Source organism: Clupea harengus, chromosome 12 (genome assembly GCF_900700415.2).
Source record: "Clupea harengus chromosome 12, Ch_v2.0.2, whole genome shotgun sequence".
Taxonomy (NCBI): Eukaryota; Metazoa; Chordata; class Actinopteri; order Clupeiformes; family Clupeidae; genus Clupea; species Clupea harengus.
Genome location: NC_045163.1, coordinates 10,455,012 through 10,479,977, shown reverse-complemented (window position 1 = coordinate 10,479,977; position 24,966 = coordinate 10,455,012). Strand labels below are relative to the sequence as shown.

The window sequence follows — 24,966 nt, the reverse complement described above, 5'->3', positions numbered from 1 at the left end:
AAGTAAGTTCATGAAAATAAATGGCGCTGGGCATGGATAGAAGAGATGAGAAGGGAAGGACAGTAAGCCTTTTGGTAGCTGGTGTAAGAAGTTAAGAGAAGCAGGTGCTTGCTTCTGCACTTTGTGCTCGAGAAAGCTAATATATGCAACTAGCTCTCCAACACACAACGCCTTTACCGGGATCAACATTCACAGCTGATGTACCGGCATCAATAACTGACCGTGTGTGTGACGTGTGTTTGACTAAACTGTCAATATCCAATCGGCATGCCGCTATTTTAACACACACGGCATAACACCTGTTACCTGAGTTTAAAAGACGTATTTCGGAAAAGCTAAAAAAAAATGGCATGTTTTCCTTAAATGTCGACGAAGCCACCAACAAGTACATGGACAAAGTCCTGTATTGTATTTATTTCCCAACATTAAAGTTACCAGTTCTTGTAACATTTTAATGTTTTGTTTGTTATTTATTTTATTGATATATTCTCTATTAACAAAGTAATTATGGAAATGTTGCAATATAAAACTACATTATTATCTACAGTTCACTGTTGCACTTTAAGTAAATCGCTGTCCTTTTTCATATATCCTCAATGAAATGGTTGCAAATCAAATCTTCTTCCACTGACATACCCCTATAACATGTCACCTTGTGATTGTAGGTCATCTTGTAACCTTTCAAGGACAAAGCTTAGCAGCTTAGCAGTGTTAGTACCATATTGTAGTGAGGTGGCGTACTATTGCTGACCTTTCTTGGGATTGCTGTTTCAAAAGTCTCACCATAATCTGCAATCATTCATTTCTAAATGTGTTTGTTTGTTTTTTTGACCCTGCGGATGTGTCCATGCTTTAACCCCTGTTCCAGTGAGAAATCCATGTCGCCCCATTGTCATTGTTCTTCATAGTGCCTAAAAAGGGTGTAGATGCTTCCTTTTTTTGAACATATCTCTTAATATTTACCTCAAAGCTACACATATTTTGTAACTTCATGACCACTTGACCACAAATGAGCAAAGTGTAAATCAGAGCCAGACCAGGTTACATTTAAGACTTTCTTTAATCATGACCCATTGCACTGTAAATAGTATACATAACGATTATGTCTGTGCATTCAGGTCTCCTTCAAACATGTCCAGACTAAATAAGGCATGTGTCAATCAATCGGTTCTGTAGTGCATTACGTGGCTTTGTGAGGTTGGCATCAGGCTTAGCAGGTCTCCGATCTATTCAGAGGGGACTGTTCCTCGTGTAAGTCCGTATGTATGAACACAGATCCAGGTCCTGTTTGCGTGCTCTTTCAACGCAGTAGAACTCCAACATGACGTATATGTCTCCTGGCGTGTGAAAGAAGAGAAGAGGTGTACACGCTGCTGTAAATGTTAAATATTATACAAAAATAGTTTCGGTGATTTAACCAGCGGAGTGAAACCAAGACAGATATTCTGTAATGTAATGACCTACCAAAAGTACCTCCAACTTAACTGCACTTTTTCCGTAACAGAAAGAGGTTTAATAGGTTGTCTATTAAAAAAGAATTTGCAATATCTTCTTAAGCAAAGGATTGTCGTATGATACAATAACAGTATAATTGAAAAGTAGTAACCCATTATAACCACAGTTGTTTTTTGGTGTCATGTTTCTTACCGACTGCGAGTTTGTGCTCTGTGAGAATTGTGTGTATTTTGCGCAAATTTTTCTCCAGGTGTTTATCTCCGAAAGTGAAGAAGACCAGGTCTCTCTTCGCCACGGCAGCAGCCATCATCTGAATAAGAGCTGCAGACAGACGAATCAATCAATTGATCAATAGTCGTGATGGGGGAAAACATGTCTTTAGCTGTTCCTCTCAGCCAGACTTTGAATACCAATATTTATTTTATAAGCCAGAAGTACAGTAAACTAATTACATTGTATTGGTATTATGACGTACATTTTCTATATTTATTTATTTATTTAGTTTATTTTGGGTTGGGATGCTGCTGCTTGCGTCAGGTGCTCCCCCTATACTGCATAGTATTATGTGTTCAAGGATGCAGGGACAATGAAAAGTCACAACTTGACCTTCCAAAACACATACACAAAGCAACCACTAACGAAGAAAAGCCAGACTCCTGCATACATGTACACATGTATGCCTTAACAAACAGCTAGACAAAATGTATATCTGGTTTAGCTTCAGTCATACAGTCAGTTAATACTTAATTAATTGTAAATGGAGAGTCCATGGTATAGTACCTTTGAGGATGGGATCTCCATGGAAAGCCCCACAACCCCAGTTTCCAGTGGCAATTTCTGGGAGTTTATTGGGAGAATGGTCTTCCTCTTTAAACCCAACGAAAGCCTGAGATTGAAAACACAGTACATGAAATTTTAATTTGTGATTTTGGGGGCGGGGCGGGGGGGTTGTACCATGAGTACAAAATATCACAAGCGCTCATTCAATTATATAATACTAACACTGAATTAGAAAAGTAACTTAGTGACTGTTAATATAATGTATACTTGAAAGTGACCTCTGACCTTGTTCAGCTCACGCTTTATTTTATTTTTCTGGTACTGCTCGTTCGGGTGTTTGAAGTTGAGAGCATCGATGGCGACTATCTGACGCTGAAGCCTCCTCCAGTCATCTCTGAGAACACACATCACACATTCCAGAGGCATGCAGGATAAGACTACATAGTAAACAAATAATACTTTATATTCACATTACAATTGATTATGAGTATAATATGATTATGTGATATATGAAAATTAAATTTTTAGTAATTATATATTATTTATATAGTATTTATATGTTTAGCATATTTATATGTTTATATGGTAGCATGGCACTTACAAAGCCAAGAACATGGGGTCTGAGACAGCATGCTATCAAAGCCTTCAGTTTATTATAAGTTGCTTACAGTTAAGTTATCTCAGTGATGTAAGGGCCTGCAACACCTGTAGGTTGTTGACATGTGCTTTCTGCATATGCTTATTACATGAGCTCATTACATATGCTGAGCTCAATATAAAGAGTTATTTTACCTCGGCAGGACTTCGCGGTGGGAACCTGACCACTCAAAGCTCTTACTGTAGCCTGAATACTCGCTGTACTGCTGAGCTCCTGGATGGACAATAACAGGAAATAAAGGTCAGTTAGACTATAATTAACAAGGTCAGAGGTCCAACAAATGTTTTTTTATTTTGTTTCGATTTATTTATTGAGGAGATAAAATACGAGTAAGCTATTCATTTGCATGGCCGCCTTTGGGCATCCCTATGTATAACCTTGGGGTGTTGCTATGTCGCAAGTCTTTTTGCTCACCTATTCAGGGTCTTTTTGACTTGCGTCTTCAACCGATGTTATTTATTATTTATATTCTATTGTTGTGTCTACTCGTATACATGCAGCTCTATGGTTAGCCCTCTGAGAAGGGTGGGGCAGTTTCACCTTTGATTCTGAGGCACTCGTTATCGTTGAGTTTCTCTGTGAAGAGCCTGGCCACTATCAGCTCTGGGTTCATGAGGAAGAGGATCTCCTCCTGGACCAGCCCCGAGCTCAGAACCCCTCCCCCCACCAGGTTGCAGGCAAAGTCCACCTGCACACAGAGACAAGAACCACGTGGCCGGGCAGCAGAAAACAGCACAAAAACCTCACGTTTGAACTGTATTAAAAGTAGATCTGTTTGTTTTGGCCATTTTGATTGATCACGTCATTATCTGCACGCTAGCTTTTCTTCTGCACAAAGAGCTAAACCCTGTGTTTTGATTGATCATGTAATTATCTATTAGTCTGTAGAGTTGTACGGAAAGCGGTGTGTCCCAAGGTACATACAAAATCATGCCACATAGTGGCCCAGTGCAGCACAAAAGCAACCAGCCGAATAAGGCAAATGCCCATTGGCTGGTTGAATATTATTCTAATAACCAAAAAATGCACATCTTGTAATGATAATCTTGCTGCTACTCACAGGGAGAGCTGACAGGTGGTGTCAGGGCTAGTCCGTTTATGAAACGAAAGGAGCAATTTCAAAAATTTGCAGTTAGTAGATTATTATAGCCTGACGATGTCATACTCATAATTCTAGTCAGAATATGAGTCTGATATTGCTCCATTGGGCTGTGATTATGGGGCGTGTTTCAACCGAACCAGGAGAAAAAATGCCTCTTCGCTCAATTGGTTACCTACAACCAATCAGAACAATGTAGTATGTGACCAGGGCCAGCTGATAAATTAAACTTTTACCGGATCCCGTAGGAAGGAAGGCAAAAACATCTTTTCGATTGACAAATGCCTTGATCGCGTTTCTTTGTTCCTCTTTCAAAATGAATGCACTGTCAATGTCTAAATGGACTCGAATCTATACATTTCAGCTCTCCAGCGGCAGCCATGTTTGTTGTAAACAAATTCAAACCAAGCGCCTTTTTATGACGTGGTTGGTTACGTTACTGTTGATCATCTGTCCATCATCGTATAAAGCCCGCCTTGACAATTTGATTGGTACGGCAATGTCTGTCCGCAGATAATTTCTCCTCAATGGAGTAATGCCAGACGGAACTTCCCAACCAAAAAATGTGTGGGCGGGGCTAAGTTCGGTCTGGTATCCAGGCTAAGGTTATTACTGTACAAACTCAGAACTTCACTCACTGGCAATGGCACTGGCAACAATTGGATTTTGAATGTAAACTGCTCTCCGACAGGAACGCAACCACTACGGGCGTAGGTTTTCTCTTTCCCTTCCTATTGCATAATGGTTGGTAAATACTATACAAATGAAATTATTATAATTATGAAACAGACTTACCTGCAACAAGCCTTTGCCCTCCTTTTCAATGGTCCCCTCAGATGTAACACGGATATTTCCCAGGAGTTCGTCCTTCCTAATAAGCAGAGAGCAAAGATAAGTTATACAAATAACCTTCATTCAAAATGGATGAAAACCCCAAAACACATGAAGTATGTGGCAGGGAATCAAATCTGTCCCCAACTACAGCAGAAACATGAATAGGGACGTGAAACCACCCTACCAGACAACCTCAACAGTTTCTATGCCCGATTCGACGGACTGAACTCAATATCCGCCTGTAAGCTCTGAGCTCCAGGAGAACACACACACAGGTTCTAAAGGGTTTATAGCAGGTAAATCCCCTAATTTTAACATCATTTTAACTCCACTCTCATGCGGGAAACAGTCCCATGGCCCTTTAAGTCCTCTGTTATAGTGCTGGTCCCTAAAACCCAAACACACCTACAATGAACGACTTTAGAGTAGTAGAACTTACACCGGTCACCGTGAAGTGCCTGGAAAAGCTGGTTTTCCAATCCATAAAACCAGACATGGTGGATCCTCTATTTGGCCTGCCGTCCAAACAGGACAGAGTTTCCCAAAATCGCCGTTGACCTAGCACCATGGTAACCGTGGAGCGGGTGTTCAAAATGACAGTCTCTCTCTATCTTTTAACGACAGTAGTTGTTTAACAACGCCGGTTAACAACCGGTTTCGGGCCTGCACTTTTGGCATTACAGCTCTGCTTTCAACATGATCTGGCCAATGAAGCACACGGAGTCTAGTTTGCCTGAGAAATGTCTCCGGATAGCCCTATCGTGCACACGAACCCACTGTATCCTCACACTGTATCCGCACTCCTTCGAATTGGGGGTCCAAAGTGAGTAAACTCGAATCTGTCCGCGGGTTGGTGTTCGTGCGCACGCCCTATCCGCAAACCCTTTCTAATTTGATGATGTCATTGCCCCACGTGATCGCCTCACAACCTCAGGCTGAACCTGTATTAACCCCACTGCTTTACTTCATAACAGCAACAACATAAACTAAATGTATGACGTGGCTCCTTTTTGACTTACATTTTTCTACTGTGTTTAGTTGTTTGTATTGGGATAGTGTGCTGCTCTACCTACATGTGGATAGTTTTTCGTGGTCTTACTTAGCCAGTTGGACGTAATTTTTGAGACCAGCGGAACACGGACACGACTGGCATTATTTAATAACTGGAATGGTTGCCATGGCGCAGCGAGTGTGGCAGCCAGTTCTCCAGCTTCCAAAAATTTAAAAAAAAAATCTTCCTATTACCTTGCTGCTATTACATGGGATTAATACAAGTGTATCTATCTATCTATCTAAATCGATGTTGTTAGGAAAGGGATGACATTACAAAACACACTTTAATCTATCACTGTTTAATCTATTTGCATCAGACCATTTTACAAAACCAGTTTTTAAAAGTGTCAGCAATAGCCTATATGAGCAAATCTGACGTGAAAAGATTTTTTATTATAGACGGAAGTTTCAAAACGGCCTGTAATAAAGATGAATGTTACCTTAGCTTTAGTCCTGTCAGACAACGATAGCGACAGCTACTAGCTAGCGTTAACGTTACTTCAGAGGTACAGTACGTGAAGGACAAAGCCCTCAACAATAGCCTACATTTGTTGTTAGTAATAAAACCATGAAATTGGAAGCAATTGTAAACCATGAACCATCCAGGATCCACAGTACTTGCATTGTGGTCTCTCGTGCTCAAGCTCAGCATCTCCATAAAGCACAGGCATTTAAACAACTCAGACATGTCATGTTGCACATTGCTTTGTTGCACTGTTCTAAACTCTTTATTATCAATACAAAATATAATTATTTTTCGCTTAACCTACAGTCTGCTCTGACCACTGATTTTATTAACCACCATAATGTGTTACTGTGCAGATTAAATGTAGGCTATGCGGCTAGGCTAAACGTTGCTAGTTGGATCTCGACTACTGTCATATGTCACTTTATTAGCATGCTCCTGTCTTCTTCTCCGTTTTCTTCAGTTATCTGTAGCGCCGTTAAAGCGCCACCAACAGGCGTGGGGGATGTGCTACAGCGGATTCGCTGGGTTCATGTGCACGCAAATTTCTCTTTACCCGGCTCCGTGTGCAAGTGAATAAAAAGTGTGTGAAAAATGAATCCGGGTTCTGGCAAACTAGACTCCGTGTGCACGGGGCCTTAGAGTGCCAACACCCACCTGTAAGTGGATTTTGGATTTCCTGACAGACAGACAATGGGCGGTGAGGATGGGAAATAAAGTCTCTGCTGAGTTCACAATCAGCTCAGGAGCTCCCCCGCCTCAGCCCCAAACTCTATGCCTCTATGCAATGCTGACTGTTTCCCGACTGTTTCCCTGAGCTGGGCCACACACACTGTGGCAACAGTGAAGAAACTTCATCAGGTTGCTGAGGAAGGCTGGACTCAGACTCAGGTGTCAGCCTCTCCAGCGCCGCAGGAGAAAAGCACAGAGCATCCTCAGTGATCCATACCACCCAGCTCACTCTCTGTTCAGGTGGAAGAAGTCAGGATACAACCAGAGACCCCACAGAACAGAGAGCATCTTCACCCACAAGGCACGCTTCCACAACACCTTTTCTCCAGCCACAGTAAGACTGAGTGCTAAGGATATTAAGGCCAGAGGAAATACCAACCCCCCCAGTGTGTATTTTCATATTGTGTGTATTTATTACTTTTTTATATTGCTATGGATCTAAAGACTATTTTGATTATTGCTTATTCTGTCAATTGTTTTTCAATTAACCAATTAGTTGTTGATTAATCAATAAATAGTTGTAGGTGTGAAAAAATTAAATCCTACAAAGGCCTAATTTATATCAACTATCCAAACCAAATTTGACAGTTTTGAAAGTTTAGACTAATTACACCAACGTAGTGAATCATTGCGTAGCTAATCATACTGGTTTTGAACTAAAGTTAGTGAAGTCTCCTTACGCAGGGTCGACATGTTTTTCTTCTCAGATGCCTGTATAGCATATGTGTGCCCGTGCTGCTATTATTACAATACAGTTGGCGACACTCCTTGCAGAGGCCAGGCTTTAGTGAAATGCTCCTACATTTAAATGTTTTCGATCATGCTGATGTTACCTCCCCTCAATTATAGATATATTTTCCCTCATAACAGCATAGTGAAGAACCTTGTTTTTATGTCTAAGAAGCTAGTTAATGTGGGCAACAACGTGCTTAATGACATAACCAACTAATCGACTATTACATTGGTTGGCAGCCATTTTTATAGTCAATTTTAGTTGTTTCAGCCCTAGTGCCAACATAAGTAAATAAATGCATGGGTGTGGTATGGATGGTTGTATTTTTTTTCTTAAAAATTAAAAGTATTAAAACATCTTCCATGAAATGTAAGTACATTGCCCTTCCTTACCCTCTCCAGTCTGGAAGTTGGGCATCTGGGATGCAGCATCTCTGAAAGGTAACCAACCCAGATGGCCGGGAGGCTTCAAAGACAATCAATGGAGAGGGGAAATAATCCAAAACAGCAATTAACTACTTATTCACTATTCAACATATTACCTACTAAACATGGATGGCTAAGCTTATGACATCACACTGATGGCCAAACATCACAGTTCTAATATATGTTTGGTTTTGTTGTTTGTTTGGTTTTAAGTTTTAACAAACATGCCATTTATGTTATACATTCACACCACAATATTGCATAATAACAGTTGCTGTCACAAATAATGCTGTACATATACAGCTGAAAATAAAGCTAATTTAATTTAAAGTAACATTATGGAGTTTCTGGAGCCGCCAGGTGGGGGGCTACTTTCTGCTGGACTATTCAGTAACTTATTTGCTGTCTTGCTTTGTCTTGTGTTGCACTTGCTTGATATTTGACTGTGTTAGGAAAGTTGTTGACTCGCTAGATTGTCATAAACAAAGTAAGCAAGTTTCAACAGGTTTAGCTAAGTTTAGCCGCTAGCAAGACATCTCGTTAGCGATGTTAGCAAGCTTGTTATAACACGCTTGGACATTGATGCTAGTAATAAGTGGTCTCGCATCAGCTTCTTCGTAATGCTATTGTGATAGCTATGTTGGCTAGCTTGCCAACAACTTTCCTAACACAGTCAAACATCAAACAAATGCAACACAAGACAAAACAAGACAGCAAATAAGATACTGAATAGTCCAGCAGAAAGTAGCTCCCTACCTGGCGGCTCCAGAAACTCCATAGTGTTACATTAATACCGGATTACACTCAAGATTAATTTCCTGCCAGTAGCCTACCTTCACATGTGACAGTGTTGAAATATTGAAGGATAGCTCTCAGTTTCTCCATCACCATGGGAGAGGTACTGCCAAATAAACTGAAAATTCAAAAAATAAGGCAAAAAAGAGAAATGATAACCAAAGCTTATAGTCCAGGCAAAGTAGCGTTTTACGACAGACTAATTGTAAAATAATTTGTTTTAGCATAGATCATTTTTATGAGGTGTTCAGAACAACATACTAAAAGTCCTAAGAAATCCTAGTTGAGGAAATATGTTTAATTCTCATCAATCTGAGATGTGTTCTAATAATGCCAGGCAACAATACACCCAAAAAATGTATTTTTTTTCCTTTTCTCCAATCCAAATGAAACGTTACACAATTAAAGTACATTTTTTTGTATTACAAGTTTCTCTGAAAATGAATTATAATATGCAAATGAGCTATACACTAATCGAATATGCCCAAAATACACCCAAATAGGCTTAATGTTTTCCTTTACTCCTACAACAATAAAACATGAAAAGTAACTTTTTTTGTATTACGAGTTCCTTTTGAAATTAATTTGAATATGCACATGAGCTCCACACTTATTGAATTTGTCCTAATTTGCATAGGCAGAAACACCATTCATATGTATGACAAATACATTGGCCCAATCTTCATCCAATCATCCTACTGCCAATGGGTGATGGCAATGCTGCTTTTAGACTGGCCTCTAACCTGAAAACTGCCTGGCTTGGTAGTACTGTACCTGCCAGGGGTATGGTGTTTCTGCCTATGCAAATTAGGACATATTCAATAAGTGTGCAGGGATGCAAACACATGTATGGTCAAAAAAGAGAGAGGTAATTGAAGCCCTCGCCACGCAGCAAGCTTTTCCAAAAAGTTGCGGTGTTTTTTAGGTGTTTGTTGCGATGAAATTGCGGGAGCAAGTGGAAGTTGCGATAGAGTTGCGAATTTCCCTCTTTGTAATTATAATTGAGTTATTTGTTGAAAAATAAGTTATTAATAAACAAACATTCATTAAAGAACAAAACCATTGAGAAATGGTCCTCAAATAACCTCACCAACATGCCAAACAAAAAATTACCGGGACTACAAAAATATAGCTAAATAGGCTGTTCTGCCCTCTGCTTATTCAGGTCAGCAAATGTATATTGCTTGTATTGTTGTTATGGAAACGAACACAGTGTTGGACTTTTTTGGACAATGGACTTTTACTTTCACATAATTCAAATGGTCGTCTCGTCGGAATGGCAACAGCTGTTAGACAGTTATCTAGAAACATAGCTAGTAATGCTATGTTATGCTAAACACGTAGCGGGAACAGTACATTAGATTTACTTATCCACAACGAAGTGCACCTGTTGGTATTACAAAAGGACCACAAGTAAGACTGAATAAAATGTTATGAATATCTCAGCCTTCACATGAAACGAAAAAAAATCACTGTGTCACTGTGATCTGTTTCCTCGTCTGACGTCCTGCCTGCGTTTCTGCCTGTCTCATTCTATGCTTATCAATCTGTTTTGCTATCCTTGTTGATTTATTGTATCTGTATAGGTGTTTATGTTTTTCAATTTCATATATTAATTTAAAGTCGTCCAATTTCAAGTAACCCATTCTTCAACACTATCTGCTACCTGATCTTCAAACAGAAAGTAACGTTAAATATCCATTGCAACAGCTTTCGAGGGTTTGGGAAATAATCGCTGCTGATTTGCTTATTTCGTATTTACTTGTTTGGTGGAGGCAATCCAGAATTACTGTTGATGGAATTATAATCAGACCCCCCCCCTTAAAAAAAACTCTTCGGATCTGCACGATTCACACACGTCACCCAAACTGACGGGGAAAAAAGCGGGAGGCGCCGAAAAGCGCGCTGTTTGCATCTCTGAGTGTAGAGCTCATGTGCATATTCAAATTAATTTCAAAAGAAACTTGTAATACAAAAAAAGTAACTTTTCATGTATACTTTTACTATATAAAGTTTTATTGTGGTAGGAGTAAAGGAAAAAATTAAGCCTATTTGGGTGTATTTTGGGCATATTCGATTAGTGTAAAATAAAATGTTTTTACTTTTCATTGTTACTTTCATTGTAAAGTGTTATTTTGATAGGAGTAAAGGAAAAAAAAATTGGGATGTATTGTTGCCTGGCATTATTAGTAGGGCTGAACGATTTGGGAAAAAAATCTAATTGCGATTATTTTCCCCAATATTGCGATTGCGATTTAATATGCAATTTTTTTATTTTATCCTCTTTTTTCCCCCAACAAAACATAATGAATGATTTAAATATGACCAACACAATATTAGATACATTTAGTGTAAAATATGCTTTCCCACATTTTACATTTTTCCTTAACAAATCGGTGGCTTTGCCACTGTGCATTTAAGTAGTTTAAACAAGGTCATTGTAAGTATAAACGCAAGGCATGCACTTTTTAAACACTGTGTGCAAAATGTACCATCTTAAAAAAATATATATATTTTTTTTTTTTACGAATATATATATATTTTAGACCACGTTGTAATCGTTGCGGTTAGAAAATCCCGTTTTACCATATCGCGATTTAATCGCAAATGCAATTAATCGTTCAGCCCTAATTATTAGCACACATCTCGGATTGATGAGAATTAAACATATTTCCTCAACTAGGATTTCTTAGTACTTTTAGTATGTTGTTCTGGACACCTCATAGAAATGATCTATGCTGAAAAAATTATTTTACAATGAATTCTATTTTTGGCTCGAAAATTGGTTACTTTGCCTGGACTATTATGGTACTTGAAATGTATGGAAATTAAACATAATGGTTATAATGGCCATATTGCCTCTATAACAACATGTACTTTTGTGTTATCATTGTTTACAGTTGTTTTCGTAATAATTATTTTGTCTTGTTTATGTCATCCTATTATAACATTACGTTTTTGGTTGTTTATGAACTGCAAAAGGCAATGAAGCAATGATGCATTATCTCCCTTAGCACTTGTGTATTATGGAATGACCATAAATACACTTGGAACTGTGTGTTAACCTGCTGAAGTTGATGGTGGGGTATTCGGCATATTCTGCGTTCCTAGAGGTGGTGTTGCGGTGGGGGAAAGTGCAAAAAAAGGCATTGGCCAGCAGAGCGGCGATCTGCATCTGGGAGAGAGTGATGGCATGGCTCCTGCCCCGCTGAAGCAGAGGAATGGCCTGCATTGAAACAACAAAAAACATAGTTAAACAACAGGATACGGACAGTAATGAAACATGCATGGCATTAGATGACATCTGAGCTTTGGTATGGCGACATGAATAAAAAAGACATTTACATCCTGGAAATAGATGAAATTATTTGTCTTACCCTTTTAACCCACTCTGGCAGCCTTAGAGCCAACTCTGCTATTTTGGGAATGACCTTGGAGAAGATAGACTCTTGTTTCGGAATTGTCTGAAATAAAATATATGTGTAAGTATGTGGACAAATCATCAATAAATCCAGTATCCCTGGCAGTAGTGGCAATGCAATATCTATTTATCTATCTATATAAAATTGGTGTTTAAATAGTTTGCCCGTCGGAATGCTTGATTGAGAGCACTGGTAATAAGCATTTTTGGCTCGGTAAATGGGATACCTAAAGGGAGATTGTGTGTGAGCAATGTCCACTGACACCCCAACTTAGCTTAGAGCTACTAATGAAAAGGATGACAATAGAGAGGAGTTGGGATACTTTGTATGACGTGGTGGACAGATAAGGAAGGTTTAAATCTCCTAGAAAGTGGAAGTGGGGTGAGTCATTAAATCATCATTAAATCAAGCACAGACAGCAGAGTTATTATAGTTTTGAAATTTTCATTACTTTATTTTTTTATTTAGTCTTTCATGTTAATTTAGTTTAGTTTAATTTTTTTTAGGCAGAGGATGACTGAGACAGATGTGGCCTACCGGTACAACTGTGTGCTGCTTCTTCATGTTGATCTCAGGCACTGTCAAGCTGATTAGAACTAGACTGATGGTGCTTTCTCTCAGTGTGTCTCTGAATTTACTGAAGATGGAGCTTAATCTCAGCCTCTTTGAATTTAGTGAATATGGTGCCTACTCTCAGCGTGTCTCAGAACTTACTGAAGATGGTGCTTACTCTCAGCGTGTCTCTGAAGCTTGACTGCTGTTCCTCACTTGTAAGTCGCTTTGGATAAGAATGTCTGCTTGTTATTTGCTCTTCAGGAAACCTTCAACCCACCAAACATTGTATTTGAGAGTAAAGCCAAATGGCCTATATTATACACTATAACCCTTCACAGGTTACCTAGCCTGACGATGTCATACTCATAATTCTAGTCAGAATATGAGTCTGATATCGCTCCATTGGGCTGTGATTATGGGGCGTGTTTCAACCGAACCAGGAGAAAAAATGCCTCTTCGCTCAATTGGTTACCTACAACCAATCAGAACAACGTAGTATGTGACCAGGGCCAGCTGATAAATTAAACTTTTACCGGATCCCGTAGGAAGGAAGGCAAAAACATCTTTTCGATTGACAAATGCCTTGATCGCGTTTCTTTGTTCCTCTTTCAAAATGAATGCACTGTCAATGTCTAAATGGACTCGAATCTATACATTTCAGCTCTCCAGCGGCAGCCATGTTTGTTGTAAACGAATTCAAACCAAGCGCCTTTTTATGACGTGGTTGGTTACGTTACTGTTGATCATCTGTCCATCATCGTATAAAGCCCGCCTTGACAATTTGATTGGTCCGGCAATGTCTGTCCGAAGATAATTTCTCCCCAATGGAGTAATGCCAGACCGAACTTCCCGACTTCAAATGTTGAGGGCGGGGCTAAGTTCGGTCTGGTATCCAGGCTACAGGTTACCATCACACTGGTATGTTTAGGCCCTGCCCACACTAACGCGGGTACATTTGAAGCGCATAGTTATTCCTCAGTTTAGCCCTTCCTTCCACACTAAAACAGCGGTTTCCACCAACGAAAACATTTAAAATGCCAGATTTGCAGTGTAGTGTGGACAGGGAAAACTGAGATTTTCAGAAATTATGTCATATGGTTGCCGTGACACTGACGGAGGTACAGTATGTGCTTGCGAATACCAACAACAAACACTTTTAAGGCGTTTCAGTGTTTTGGAGTTTTACATAAAATCAGTGATTTCAGATTGATCTGGCTTAGTGTGAAGTGCCTTAGAATGCTGTAAAATGAATGTACTATAGAATATTTGTCAAAACATTTTAAAATCTCCCATTTTTGATGAATGCATTCTTTTAACAGAATAATAGAATGCCTTGAATTCAAGTGCTGAAGGGCTAAATAACTTATATTGTATAGGGCTATATTGTAGACACTAAACTAATCAAGGAGCTACACGAGAGTTGAATGTTTTCCAAAATTGTTCCCTTCTGTGAATTTTTTTGGACTAAATGGTTTTGAGAGACCTCTGATCTGAGAGATAATATTGGTTACTAAACACAGTAGGCCTACCTGTACGTATCTCTGAAGTCCTGCAAAGGACCATGAGTCTTGGTACTGTGGGTTGTATGACATAATGGCTTTCTATAATGGAGGAAAGAAAAACACAAATAACCAAATCATCTTCTTCAGCATCACAATCCCTTTCCACCCTGTACTGTCTCTTACCTCAATATCAGCCACAGTGGGTGAGCCTTTGTGCAGCTTCTTCAGGTGTTTGGAGATGACGTTCCAGCGAGGCTGTTTGTCAGTCCCAAGCTGATGTAGACCACAAGAGATAAGAGTTAACATCAGCTCTCAAATGAGGCAGGGAAAGGCTAAAAGAAAATAAGATAGCACTGTGGCAGGCCTTTCTGTATGAGTATCAAAGTGACCATGTGAGCGACTCCTGGCAGAAGAATGAAATGTCTACCTAACGAAATGCTGTTCAAACCAAATGACAGCTATAGGAGCTATTAACCGAAATGGACAAAAAGTGTATTTGATTAAATTCCAGGCTACCCCTTTAAGAGCAGGGTACTCTTTGTTAACACTGTAGTAGAGTTGACAGTAAGAACACAGAGCATTTGGATCGAACCCTAGACAGATGCATTGCCTAATCTCCATGCATTTTAGCCACGACAGATGGATTTGAGTGATGTTTTTTTTTTTTTTTTTAGAAATGGCTATAGCATGCATTTACAACTGGCATTTACACTTTGAACAAAAGCTGCATAAAGACATTTTAGACTGCCTTTTTATGTGAGGATATTTTATCAAAAAAGGAAAATGTTGATCAAAAAGCCATCACCAAAAATCCCTTGGACATGAAGATGTTTTCTTTGGAGTATGGCATTTTCACATGGGCGGCATCCCACTGTGGCCTCCCATCCACTGTATTTAGTTTTCCGTCATGGTTGAAATCCTTTACCTATAGAGACAAAACAGATACAAAATGGAGAGCACTCACCTGCATTCTATTGGAGTAACAGACCTATAGTGGTTGCTACACCATACAAAACGCTAGGATTAGTTTGTTAGATTGACTGGATGTCACTTTCAAACTCCTTCATGTCAATTCTTCAATTCCTTTACAAATTGGCAAACCACAGCAAATCGTCCCATTAGTGAGAATGACTTACATCGATCAGTATCGTGTGACTTGGACCGTAACGCAGAGGGCCCATTGTTACTTTGCAGTCCTGAGCTCTCCTGAGATGCCATGACTTGAGCTCCTCCCTGGTGGCCCAAGTCTCACTTCTCATGCTGTCCTCTCTGCTTCCTGAAGTGACTTCCTCCTCTCCACCCCCACCCCTGGAACCAGAGGCACCCACTGCTCTAGGCTCCACTTCTGAAGGAGTGGGGTTCACAAAGCTGGTGCTGGTCTCTTCATCAGAAAAGTCTATCAGCGATCGATGTCGGTCACTGTTCGTCTTGAGTTTCTGCTCGTCCGAGTCTCTGGCACCTGGGACGTCATCCCCACAGCTTTGATCATGGTTGAGACAGCTTACTACCTGAGAGCTGTCATTCTTCTTCGCCATCTGTCACAACATAGACAATAGGGAAATATGTTATGAAGTCTCATCTCATCATTGAAGTACTGTTCATCATTTTGCCTGTAGCATGCCATAGCATCATGAGACTAATGTTGATTAATGATGTGGATGATTAGGCAGTGCATTGTTCAGACACTGAGATATGCATGTGGAAGCATTGCAACATGTATCTTGAAGGGTATTCCAAGTATGTGGTTTAGTGACAAACCTGGGTAAGTTTACTCAGAGTAAGTGCTAAACCAAACTAGAAAAGCCCTATAGCAAAACAACCGCTTACTCTGAGTTAATTTACCCAAGTTTGTCACTAAACTACGTACCTGGAATACCCCCTGTTGTTGTTTCTGGTATTGACGTGTGTCGTAACCCATTATGAGTATGGATGGGGGTGGGTCTGGGGCACCAAACACCACTGTTGAGCCTTCTGGAGGTGTTGTGGGCCTAATTCATCGAAACACTGATGAAAAAGGGTGCCAACTTGACAAACCCAATGAAATGCTCACAAAGGCATCTTTGTTAAGTATTGGTATGGTGGCAGTAGTGCACCCTGTTGTGTTATTGTGATGTCGATATGAACTGAATACCGGAGAATGATGGTAAAGTCTAGAAAAACGTACAATCTTTTATTTTCATAAATAGACTTCTCTGAGACACGTCAGCTCACAAACAGGACAAAACAAAACCCAATACAGGCATCGGCCCACTCTCATGTCAGCCCTAGGTTGCTGGTACAATGTACAATGTACTGTGTAGCATCCACCTGACACATTGGTTTCCCCTTAAACTATGACCAAAACGGCCTAACAGATGTAGGCTAACCCCCCACACACATCGGACTGATGTACCAAATTCAGGCAACGGTTGCATAGACTACAAAATGCGGGACATAAGCAGTGGCGTACACGATGCCTGCAAATCAAACAAACATACAAAACATTACCCGTCAATGCCTAATGTTCCGTCGTCTCTGATCTGCTATATACACACAATAAGTAGCTCGGTTTAAAATCACACATACATAGCACAAGGCCCATGCCAACTCACCCAGCTTCTCCATTAAGTCACTTAAAACGTATCCTCGGTAAAACGCCACGGCACTCTGTGCAAGCTACAAATCACATATTCCCATATCACCGAATGCTTCAACGTAATAGCTTAAAACCCATTCGTACAAAAGTTCATAAAGATGCGCATCCTACCTTGGATCTCCAACACACAAACTTCACTGTAATCACTCAGCTGGATGTAGATGGCAAGGGACTCATGCACACCAAAGACAAAAGGCAGCTCTGCCGATAGCTTATCTGACGGGACTATATCCAGGTGATCTAGTTAGCGGGTCTCCCCCTTCACGTCCCACTGATTCGCTCTCCCAACTTTACTCCACAGCCATGTCCTAAGGTAACCCCCTGACTGTGGAAGATTGAAGGGGTTTGGGTGCTGCCCAGCATTACTCCGGATGGTCCTTCTCAGAGATCTGGGTTCAGGTGACGCTGACAGCTCATCTCCCTCTTCATCCGTCATTGGCCAACCTTCTTCTGACTGACCAGCCTGCACTGGGAGGCTCTGACCAGGGCATGGACTCCCAGCATGAGAGCTGCCTGGCCGCACCCTCATCCAGCCCCCAGGTGCCTCCTCTTCACTCCCACTATCCAAGGTCTGCTCTGTCCACTCCTGCTGCACCCCAGGACCACACAGTCGCAACTCTGTGCGCTGAACGTTCCTAGGGGACTTGGAGGCATCCACCGGGACCACAGAATAGACAGGCTTATCTGGGCCGGCCCTTGCAAACACTCTGTGTGGCACTGAAAGCCACACGTCTTGGATCTTGTGCCTACCGGCAAACTGTCTATTCCACACATACACCAACTGACCAGGATGGAGAACACTGTACGTTGTTGGAGGGCCTTTTTGTCGGCTTCTTGACTCCGCTGCCCATTTTAACCTCTCCCCTGCTTGCTGGTATGCTGCTTGCAGCCGTGTCTGGTGTGACTCCACCCACTCACTCAACTCCACCTGGGTATCAACATCACTACCACCAAGGGTTCGAGAGTACATCCGCCCCGGCATTCAAACGACCAGGCCGGTAGACAATCTCATAATCAAACTGAGCCAACTCGGACTCCCATCGTTGCTCTAAGGCCCCGAGCTTGGCAGTTTGAAGATGACTGAGGGGAGTGTGGCTACCCCATCGGCTGAAATCACGTGCCCTAGGAAGGTCTCCTGGGATTTGAAAAAGGAGCACTTGCTGAGCTTGACTTTTAAGTTCAGATCGGCAAAGTGGGCTAGGATGAGCTCCAGACAGGCAAGATGCTGTTCAAAGGTGGTGGAGAAAACAACCACATCATCTAAATATAACAATAGTCGCTGATCTCCCAAAATGCGCTCCATTAATCTTTTATATGTCACCGGCGCATTGCATAGCCCGAAAGCCATATGATTAAACTCATACAGGCCAAAGGGCGTGCAGAAAGCAGTTTTGGAGCGGTGTTTCTCCACCACCTCGACCTAAATACAGCCACTGGCTAGATCAAACGTCGAGAACCATCAAGCTCCACCCGGTGAGCAGGGGCGGACTGGGGGGAAAAAGTGGCCCGGGAGTTACTTCCAGACCGGCCCACTCAGTACACGGCGCGCTGCCCACTCAATGCATCGCACGTATCGACCAGTCAGTGGCCTACTTAAAAAAAATACCCTCACATTTAACATTATTTTGGATGATTACAAAGAAATTACATCATATATGTTTTTTTTTTATAACATTTGGATCCACCAATTTGCCTGGATGGACACATGGAATAAAATGATACTGGCTATTGTAACACTCCAAGGTAGGTATAGTTTGCTAGATGAATATGCTTAACTCTGGGCTAGTATTGTTATACGTATAACTACAGAACCTTAAGGACCGAAACTAACTCTGCAGGCCCGGGTGCATTATAGTCACATGATAATAAAAAACAATATCAGTATACTCATGTGTTATTATTATCTCACTATCTAATCTAGATAACATATTAACATTGTTTATAATGTTAGTGTTGTGTGTAACACGGTGATTTTAGCATAACAAGCTAGCTGTTTAACTTATTTTTAGTGCTGTCAGTTTAACGGCGTTATTAACGGCGTTAACGCAAACCCATTTTAACGCCGTTAATTTTTTTATCGCGAGATTAACGCGATTTGTTTTTTTTATTATTATTTTTTTAGATATACAATCTTTTTGGCCTCACATTAAACTGTGTAGTAGGCTAACGTTACGGTTTGAGTGAATGGTGAGCGCGATACGGCGAAATGGATGATAAAAAGCTTCTGAATGGAAAGTTCACTTTTAAAAGTTGTGTTGTGCAAAAGAAGCGAGCTTCACTGTTGTCTGAAAATGTCAACAGGCAGCTGGCTGAAAGCAAAGAAGTAGTAGGCTTACCTTTTATTGGTAACCTAACTGTTACAGTTTATTGTTTCTGAAATAAGAGGCCTGACTGCTATGTTCCCAGCAAACTTGGAAAAAAGAAAATATTAAGCCATGGTTTAACTGCACTATAGGCTGAGTCCTTGTTTACCTGAAATATGCACTTTATAATTGTATTTTGTACCGCCCAATAAAATAAAACAGTTGCATAAAGCAAGCCAATCCACTTTTCCATGTTGATAAGGGCATTAAAATAAAAATAAAATGATGGGTAAAATAAATAAACGAAGGGACATTTAGAATAGATACAAATTTGCGATTAATCGCAATTCATTTTGAGTTAACTATGACATAAATCCGGTGTATAATTGAAAGGGGTAGGAAGTCTGAACGGCTGAAATTAGTATTGCAAACGTTATAGGCTACTTCTTTAAATATGTCACCTGAGGGTGCATGAGGTGCAAAGATGCAAGTGTCTGTAATTGGATGGATCCTTGATGTCCTCTAATGCTAAAATTAGTGGTAAATATGAGTGAAGGGAGACATTAGTTACATCCCGTGCGTGAAATTAATAAATAAGAATTTAAATTGTTATTAATTCAGTCAACTTAGCTGCATTGTGTGAACGTAGTCTAGTCAAACGACATCTTGCTAACCGGCCAAACTATCGCGGTATTTAAAACCTACACAAAGCTGAATGTTGTTGTATTATCAGAGAGCTACACTACGCCATCTTGTAGAATTTTAGTTTCGATTTCGTGGGAAATGTTGCAATGTTAGGCTATCTATCGAAAACAAATTATAATTTAAACGTCCATGACATAGTTCGTACATCATCAACAAACGATTAAGAACATCAAAACGTTTGGTTTTTTTTAATAGAGGGGGTCCGACACAAAGTAACATCTGCACAACAGCGTAACATAAGTTGAAGTGTTGCCAAACCACCGACACAAAACTGCTGTTCAGAATGAGTTCGGGGCTCGAGTAGCCTACTCACATGGTCACTGTGCACTACAGTAGATGAATGAAAGACGAGTTTTGAAGTTTTCTCCAACGACTTACAGATAACACTAGCTTAGCCTTCAAGGTGTAGCCAACTGTCAGCCAAGCGATGTGGTAACCGAATGTGAAAGTAACTATTCGCTGAACGGAGGTAGTCTGGTTTCTGAAGCGTCCAGACTGGTTGCGAATTGATCATATAACTTTACCCGAGTACCTAGTAGACATATTACTTTTTTGGTTTTGTTTTGTTACATTTTTGCACTTTCACGTTGATTGAGGATTTTTTTTAAATCAAAAGTCTTCGCTGTTAAAATTTCCGTTCGCACTGCAGCAGTACAGGACTTCATCCTAGCCGACTGGAAAACTCAAGAGTATGCTTGTTAAAATGCAGTCTACTGTTCGACTTAGCACACAAGTTGATTCTAGCCTACACTCATTTATTAGTTATCGTTTAGATCGAGTTTAACGTTTTTATATCAAGATATATCTCACAACAGTGATGAGTTTTCACAATATTCAATATTTTTCCTGCAATGTGGAAAATTCGTTTGACCACAAGATGGCGTGTGAACTCTAGTGATAGTGTGTTACTTGCAGTGTCACGGTGTGTTTGTTTTTATGTTTATGTATGTGTTCAAACAGAGAAGTGCAGATGACCTCATGTTGGCATAATAAGTACATTTTCACATTCACGAATCAAACCAGATAGTGACCTCACTAAATCCAACAGTACCCAAGCTCCGTCAAAATGTTTGTGAAGATTTTGGAAGTCTGTGAACGTGTGTCTGAAATCTGGTTTTGTACAGCAGACACCATAGTAGTCTTGTGATATAAGTGTTTTTTTATACCACAACTAAAGGTAGGCCTACTTTGTCTGGGGAAAATCCAATAAACAAACAAACCAGTTGGTTAAGGGGGGTTCTGTCTGAGTATATTGTGACTTCCTAGTAGCATTCCTAGACAGGTGATTCAGTGCAGTAATCTTCTCAACAAACTGGTGTTCAGGTGTTCTCAGCAAAGATGTCTGTTAGGTGCACTCCAGGTGGGGGAAAGTCAGGTTGCTTTTTAGACTTTAAAATGTGACTAGCTCTGCCTCTGTGTAGACCTATTTACTAAACATGCTGCATCCCTCCCTCGCCAGCTCAAGGCACGAAACAAGAAGGGGAGGCCACGCAGAATTTAGGATAATAATAATAATAATAATATATTTATTAAAGGTTTACAAGGTTATATAGTTATCTAATAATTATAGCAAACGTGTGGTGAAGATCAGTGTTATGAAGAGAAACAAAAGATGTGATGTACAGTCAGGTAAATGGTAATATAAACAAACAACGACGACGATAATCCACAACCAACGACACTCCAAAACCAACGACACTCCAAAACCAACGACAATCCAAAACCAATCTCTATCCAAATACGACGACCAGCGCTCTCCCGACTGCCATTTGATCAGGGCTTTTGCTGCCCAACCCATCATGGGTTACACCTGGGGTACACCTGCTTCCCATTACCTGCTAAGGAAACAGAGACAGAATAGGCATGCAAATCACAAGGGGCGGGGCCTAGACCCGCCAGAGTCGTAACAGTGTGGTAGTGTGTGTGTTTGCGTGTGTGTAATATGACGTGCTGTGATATGTGTGTATGTTTGCACGCAGCACTGAAAAATGTCATGTGACAGCCAGCATAAACGGAGACAGAGTCTATTATGACATTGTACATCTTGCACAATGGGCCTTGTTATTATGCATTAGTCCAATTTTAAGGGAGCCTAAAAATGTGCAGAATTTACATATAGCATTGAAGAAACCACTGAGGTGTATCTAATTTTTCAGTCATCTTGGTGTGTGTAATAGCTTGAGGGGGCAGGGGGTACACACACATGTACAGTATATGCTGTATCTCTATGTATTTATGTCTGTCTGCGTTTGTGTGTGCATGCTTGAGAATCCTTCTCTTAGACATCACATGATTTCCCCCTAGCTATGCTCTTCATTTTTGTCACGCATACAGTATGTGTGTGTAGGTGGGTGTGCGTAGATGTGTACCTGTGTTTGTGTGCATGTGTTTGTATGTGTGAGAGTCTCGCTCAGTCATCACATGGCTTCCCCCTGGCTATGCTCCTCATTCTTGCTACCCGTGTGTGTGAGAGAGAGACTCTCCCAGTTGTCTTGCTCTGGTCTTCAGTATTGTTATGTGACACTCCTCTCCATGGCATGCAGAGGAGTGACCTTTGACCCTTAATGACGTCAGCACTCTGGTCCAACAACTAGACTTCATCAATACCGACGTGCTGGTCAATCCTCTGCCACTCTTCTGTGCTTTCTGTTTTCATTTCTCTCTCTCTGTCACTTCTCTGCTCTCTTTCTTTCTCCTTCACTGTCTTCTGCTCTCTCTCTCTCTTCCCTGCTTCATCCCTGTGTCACTCCTCTTCACTCTCTCTGTCAATCTTCCCTTCTCGTTTCATCCCTTTGTCAATCCTCTCTATATCTTCCTCTCACTGTCGTTGCTGCTCTAGTTATCCAGGCTGGTAATGACTGTCCCTGTCACTTCCTCCTCTCTTTGCTGGTTGATGCCACAGACCTCGAAGTGCCCTTATTCATGCATTTTCGAAATGTAGCCTCACTGTGACATCTCTCTTTCCTGACAGAATCTTCCCGAACGGCAGATTCCCTCTGACGCACTTCCTCTTTTGCTCCTCCCGCTCCTTAGCCCCTAATTAGGCCTGTCGTCGCCCGACAGCGCGGGAAGTGACGTCTCCTCCAATTCCCCCGTTTGAGCTCTTGACGGGGTGCCCGGGTCCCTCCGAATCGTATGTCTGTCTCCTGACTGAGATGCTGACAGAAGCCACTTCCCCTCATTCAAAACTAGGGAAAGCTCAAACCCCTTACTTAGTACTCAGGATCGTTGCCTTTAGTCAAGTGTTGAAAGAGGCTGTCGCTTTGTTAAGTGTTTTTTTCTGCTTTGCTTGAGATCAAGCCAGTCATTGAAAAGACCCCAGAAGATGTTGATGATTTGATGATTGCATCCACTTTTAGACTGTCAGTGTGTGTGTGTGCATTACGTCTGTTTGTGTAGGCTACATGTGAAGGCAAGTATTCTTCTGCATGTGTGAATATCAGCACAAGCACCTCTGTGTGTGTCATGATTTGTTCACGTGAAAACAGGCATTCATGTGTTTGTGTGCCTTTACATACATATGTGTGTATCCACTACCTTAGGTTAAGCATTTATGTACTGTATGTGTGCATCCACCGCCTTAGGTTGAGCATATATATGTGTGTGATCCACCGCCTTAGGTTGAGCATAGATATGTGTGTGATCCACTGCCTTAGGTTGAGCATAGATATGTGTGTGATCCACCGCCTTAGGTTGAGCATAGATATGTGTGTGATCCACTGCCTTAGGTTGAGCATAGATATGTGTGTGATCCACTGCCTTAGGTTGAGCATAGATATGTGTGTGATCCACTGCCTTAGGTTGAGCATAGATATGTGTGTGATCCACTGCCTTAGGTTGAGCATAGATATGTGTGTGATCCACTGCCTTAGGTTGAGCATAGATATGTGTGTGATCCACTGCCTTAGGTTGAGCATATACAGGGTATAATCTACATGCTAGCCTGCTAACACTGCCAGGCTGTGGGTGTGTATCTCTGCAGGTATTCATCTGTGTGTGTGTGTGTGTGTGTGTGCGTGCTTTAAAATACTGGTGGGAACTGTGTGGATGATTAAACGCAGGTATTTGTCTGTCTCTGTCTGTCTGTCTGTCTGTCTGTCTGTCTGTCTGTGTGTGTGTGTGTTTGTTCTTTAAAACACTGGTGTAAGCCGTCGGGATGATTATATGCAAGTATTTGTCTGTCTCTGTCTGTCTGTCTGTCTGTCTGTCTGTCTGTGTGTGTGTGTGCGCACGTGTGCTTTAAAACACTGGTACAGGCTGCTGAGGGGGTGTCTCCGTACAGCGTGTGAGGCTCTGAGCCCTGCCCTCTCTGCAGTGATCCGGCCCCTTCGCCGAGCCGACTGTTATTGTCGGTCAGCCTCTTCCCAGGAATGTTCCTCTACAGACAAGGGAGGAGAAGTCACTGCAAAGGAATGCAGAGAGAGCGGCCCAGTAAAGAACAATGTTGACTTAAAAAGGCTAGAAAGTGGAAGAGAGGGAGAGCCGCACAACCCTTTCCGCTCTGCTTTGTGTTCCAGGGGCGTTTGCTGGTGTGTTACTCTGAGTGTGTGTGTGTCTCAGGAATTATCCATGACGGTCATTTCCATGCTGTTATCTAACACGCACCATTTCCATGTAGAGTTACAAGATACAAGTGGACAGCATTGCACAACACACATCCGCCTGCTGCATTCTGTGGCAGTGTCCGTGTGTGTCCATGTGTGTGTGTGTTCGTTTCCATGTGAGTGTGTGAGTATTGGTGCGTATGTTGTTACAGAATGATCTAGCCCTTTGTTCTCATCCTTAGCTTATCCATAGGGAGCACAGAAATCACA

At 41.2% G+C, this 24,966-nt stretch overlaps 1 protein-coding gene across 3 annotated transcripts; it reads right to left on the bottom strand.

Annotated features, from left to right (window-relative positions):
* Positions 1-1,041: 1,041 nt before the first annotated feature.
* pargl (poly (ADP-ribose) glycohydrolase, like) lies at positions 1,042-21,101 on the bottom strand. Of its 3 annotated transcripts, none has more exons than XM_042709291.1 (16): positions 20,531-21,101; positions 15,646-16,044; positions 15,315-15,434; positions 14,693-14,782; positions 14,537-14,608; positions 12,408-12,494; positions 12,096-12,256; positions 9,069-9,148; positions 8,203-8,275; positions 4,788-4,863; positions 3,434-3,581; positions 3,028-3,106; positions 2,521-2,629; positions 2,236-2,341; positions 1,648-1,776; positions 1,042-1,337 (listed from the first exon to the last, which is right to left on the bottom strand). In XM_042709291.1, the coding sequence occupies exons 2-16, from the start codon at positions 16,042-16,044 to the stop codon at positions 1,231-1,233; spliced, it is 1,836 nt and encodes a 611-aa protein (XP_042565225.1). In that variant the 5' UTR covers positions 20,531-21,101; the 3' UTR covers positions 1,042-1,230. The 3 variants fall into 3 exon arrangements, with proteins under 3 accessions (XP_042565225.1, XP_012669939.2, XP_031433787.1); XM_012814485.3 differs by having other exon boundaries at positions 20,466-21,098; XM_031577927.2 differs by lacking the exon at positions 20,531-21,101 and adding an exon at positions 17,256-17,340.
* Between the last annotated feature and the right edge of the window lie 3,865 nt (positions 21,102-24,966).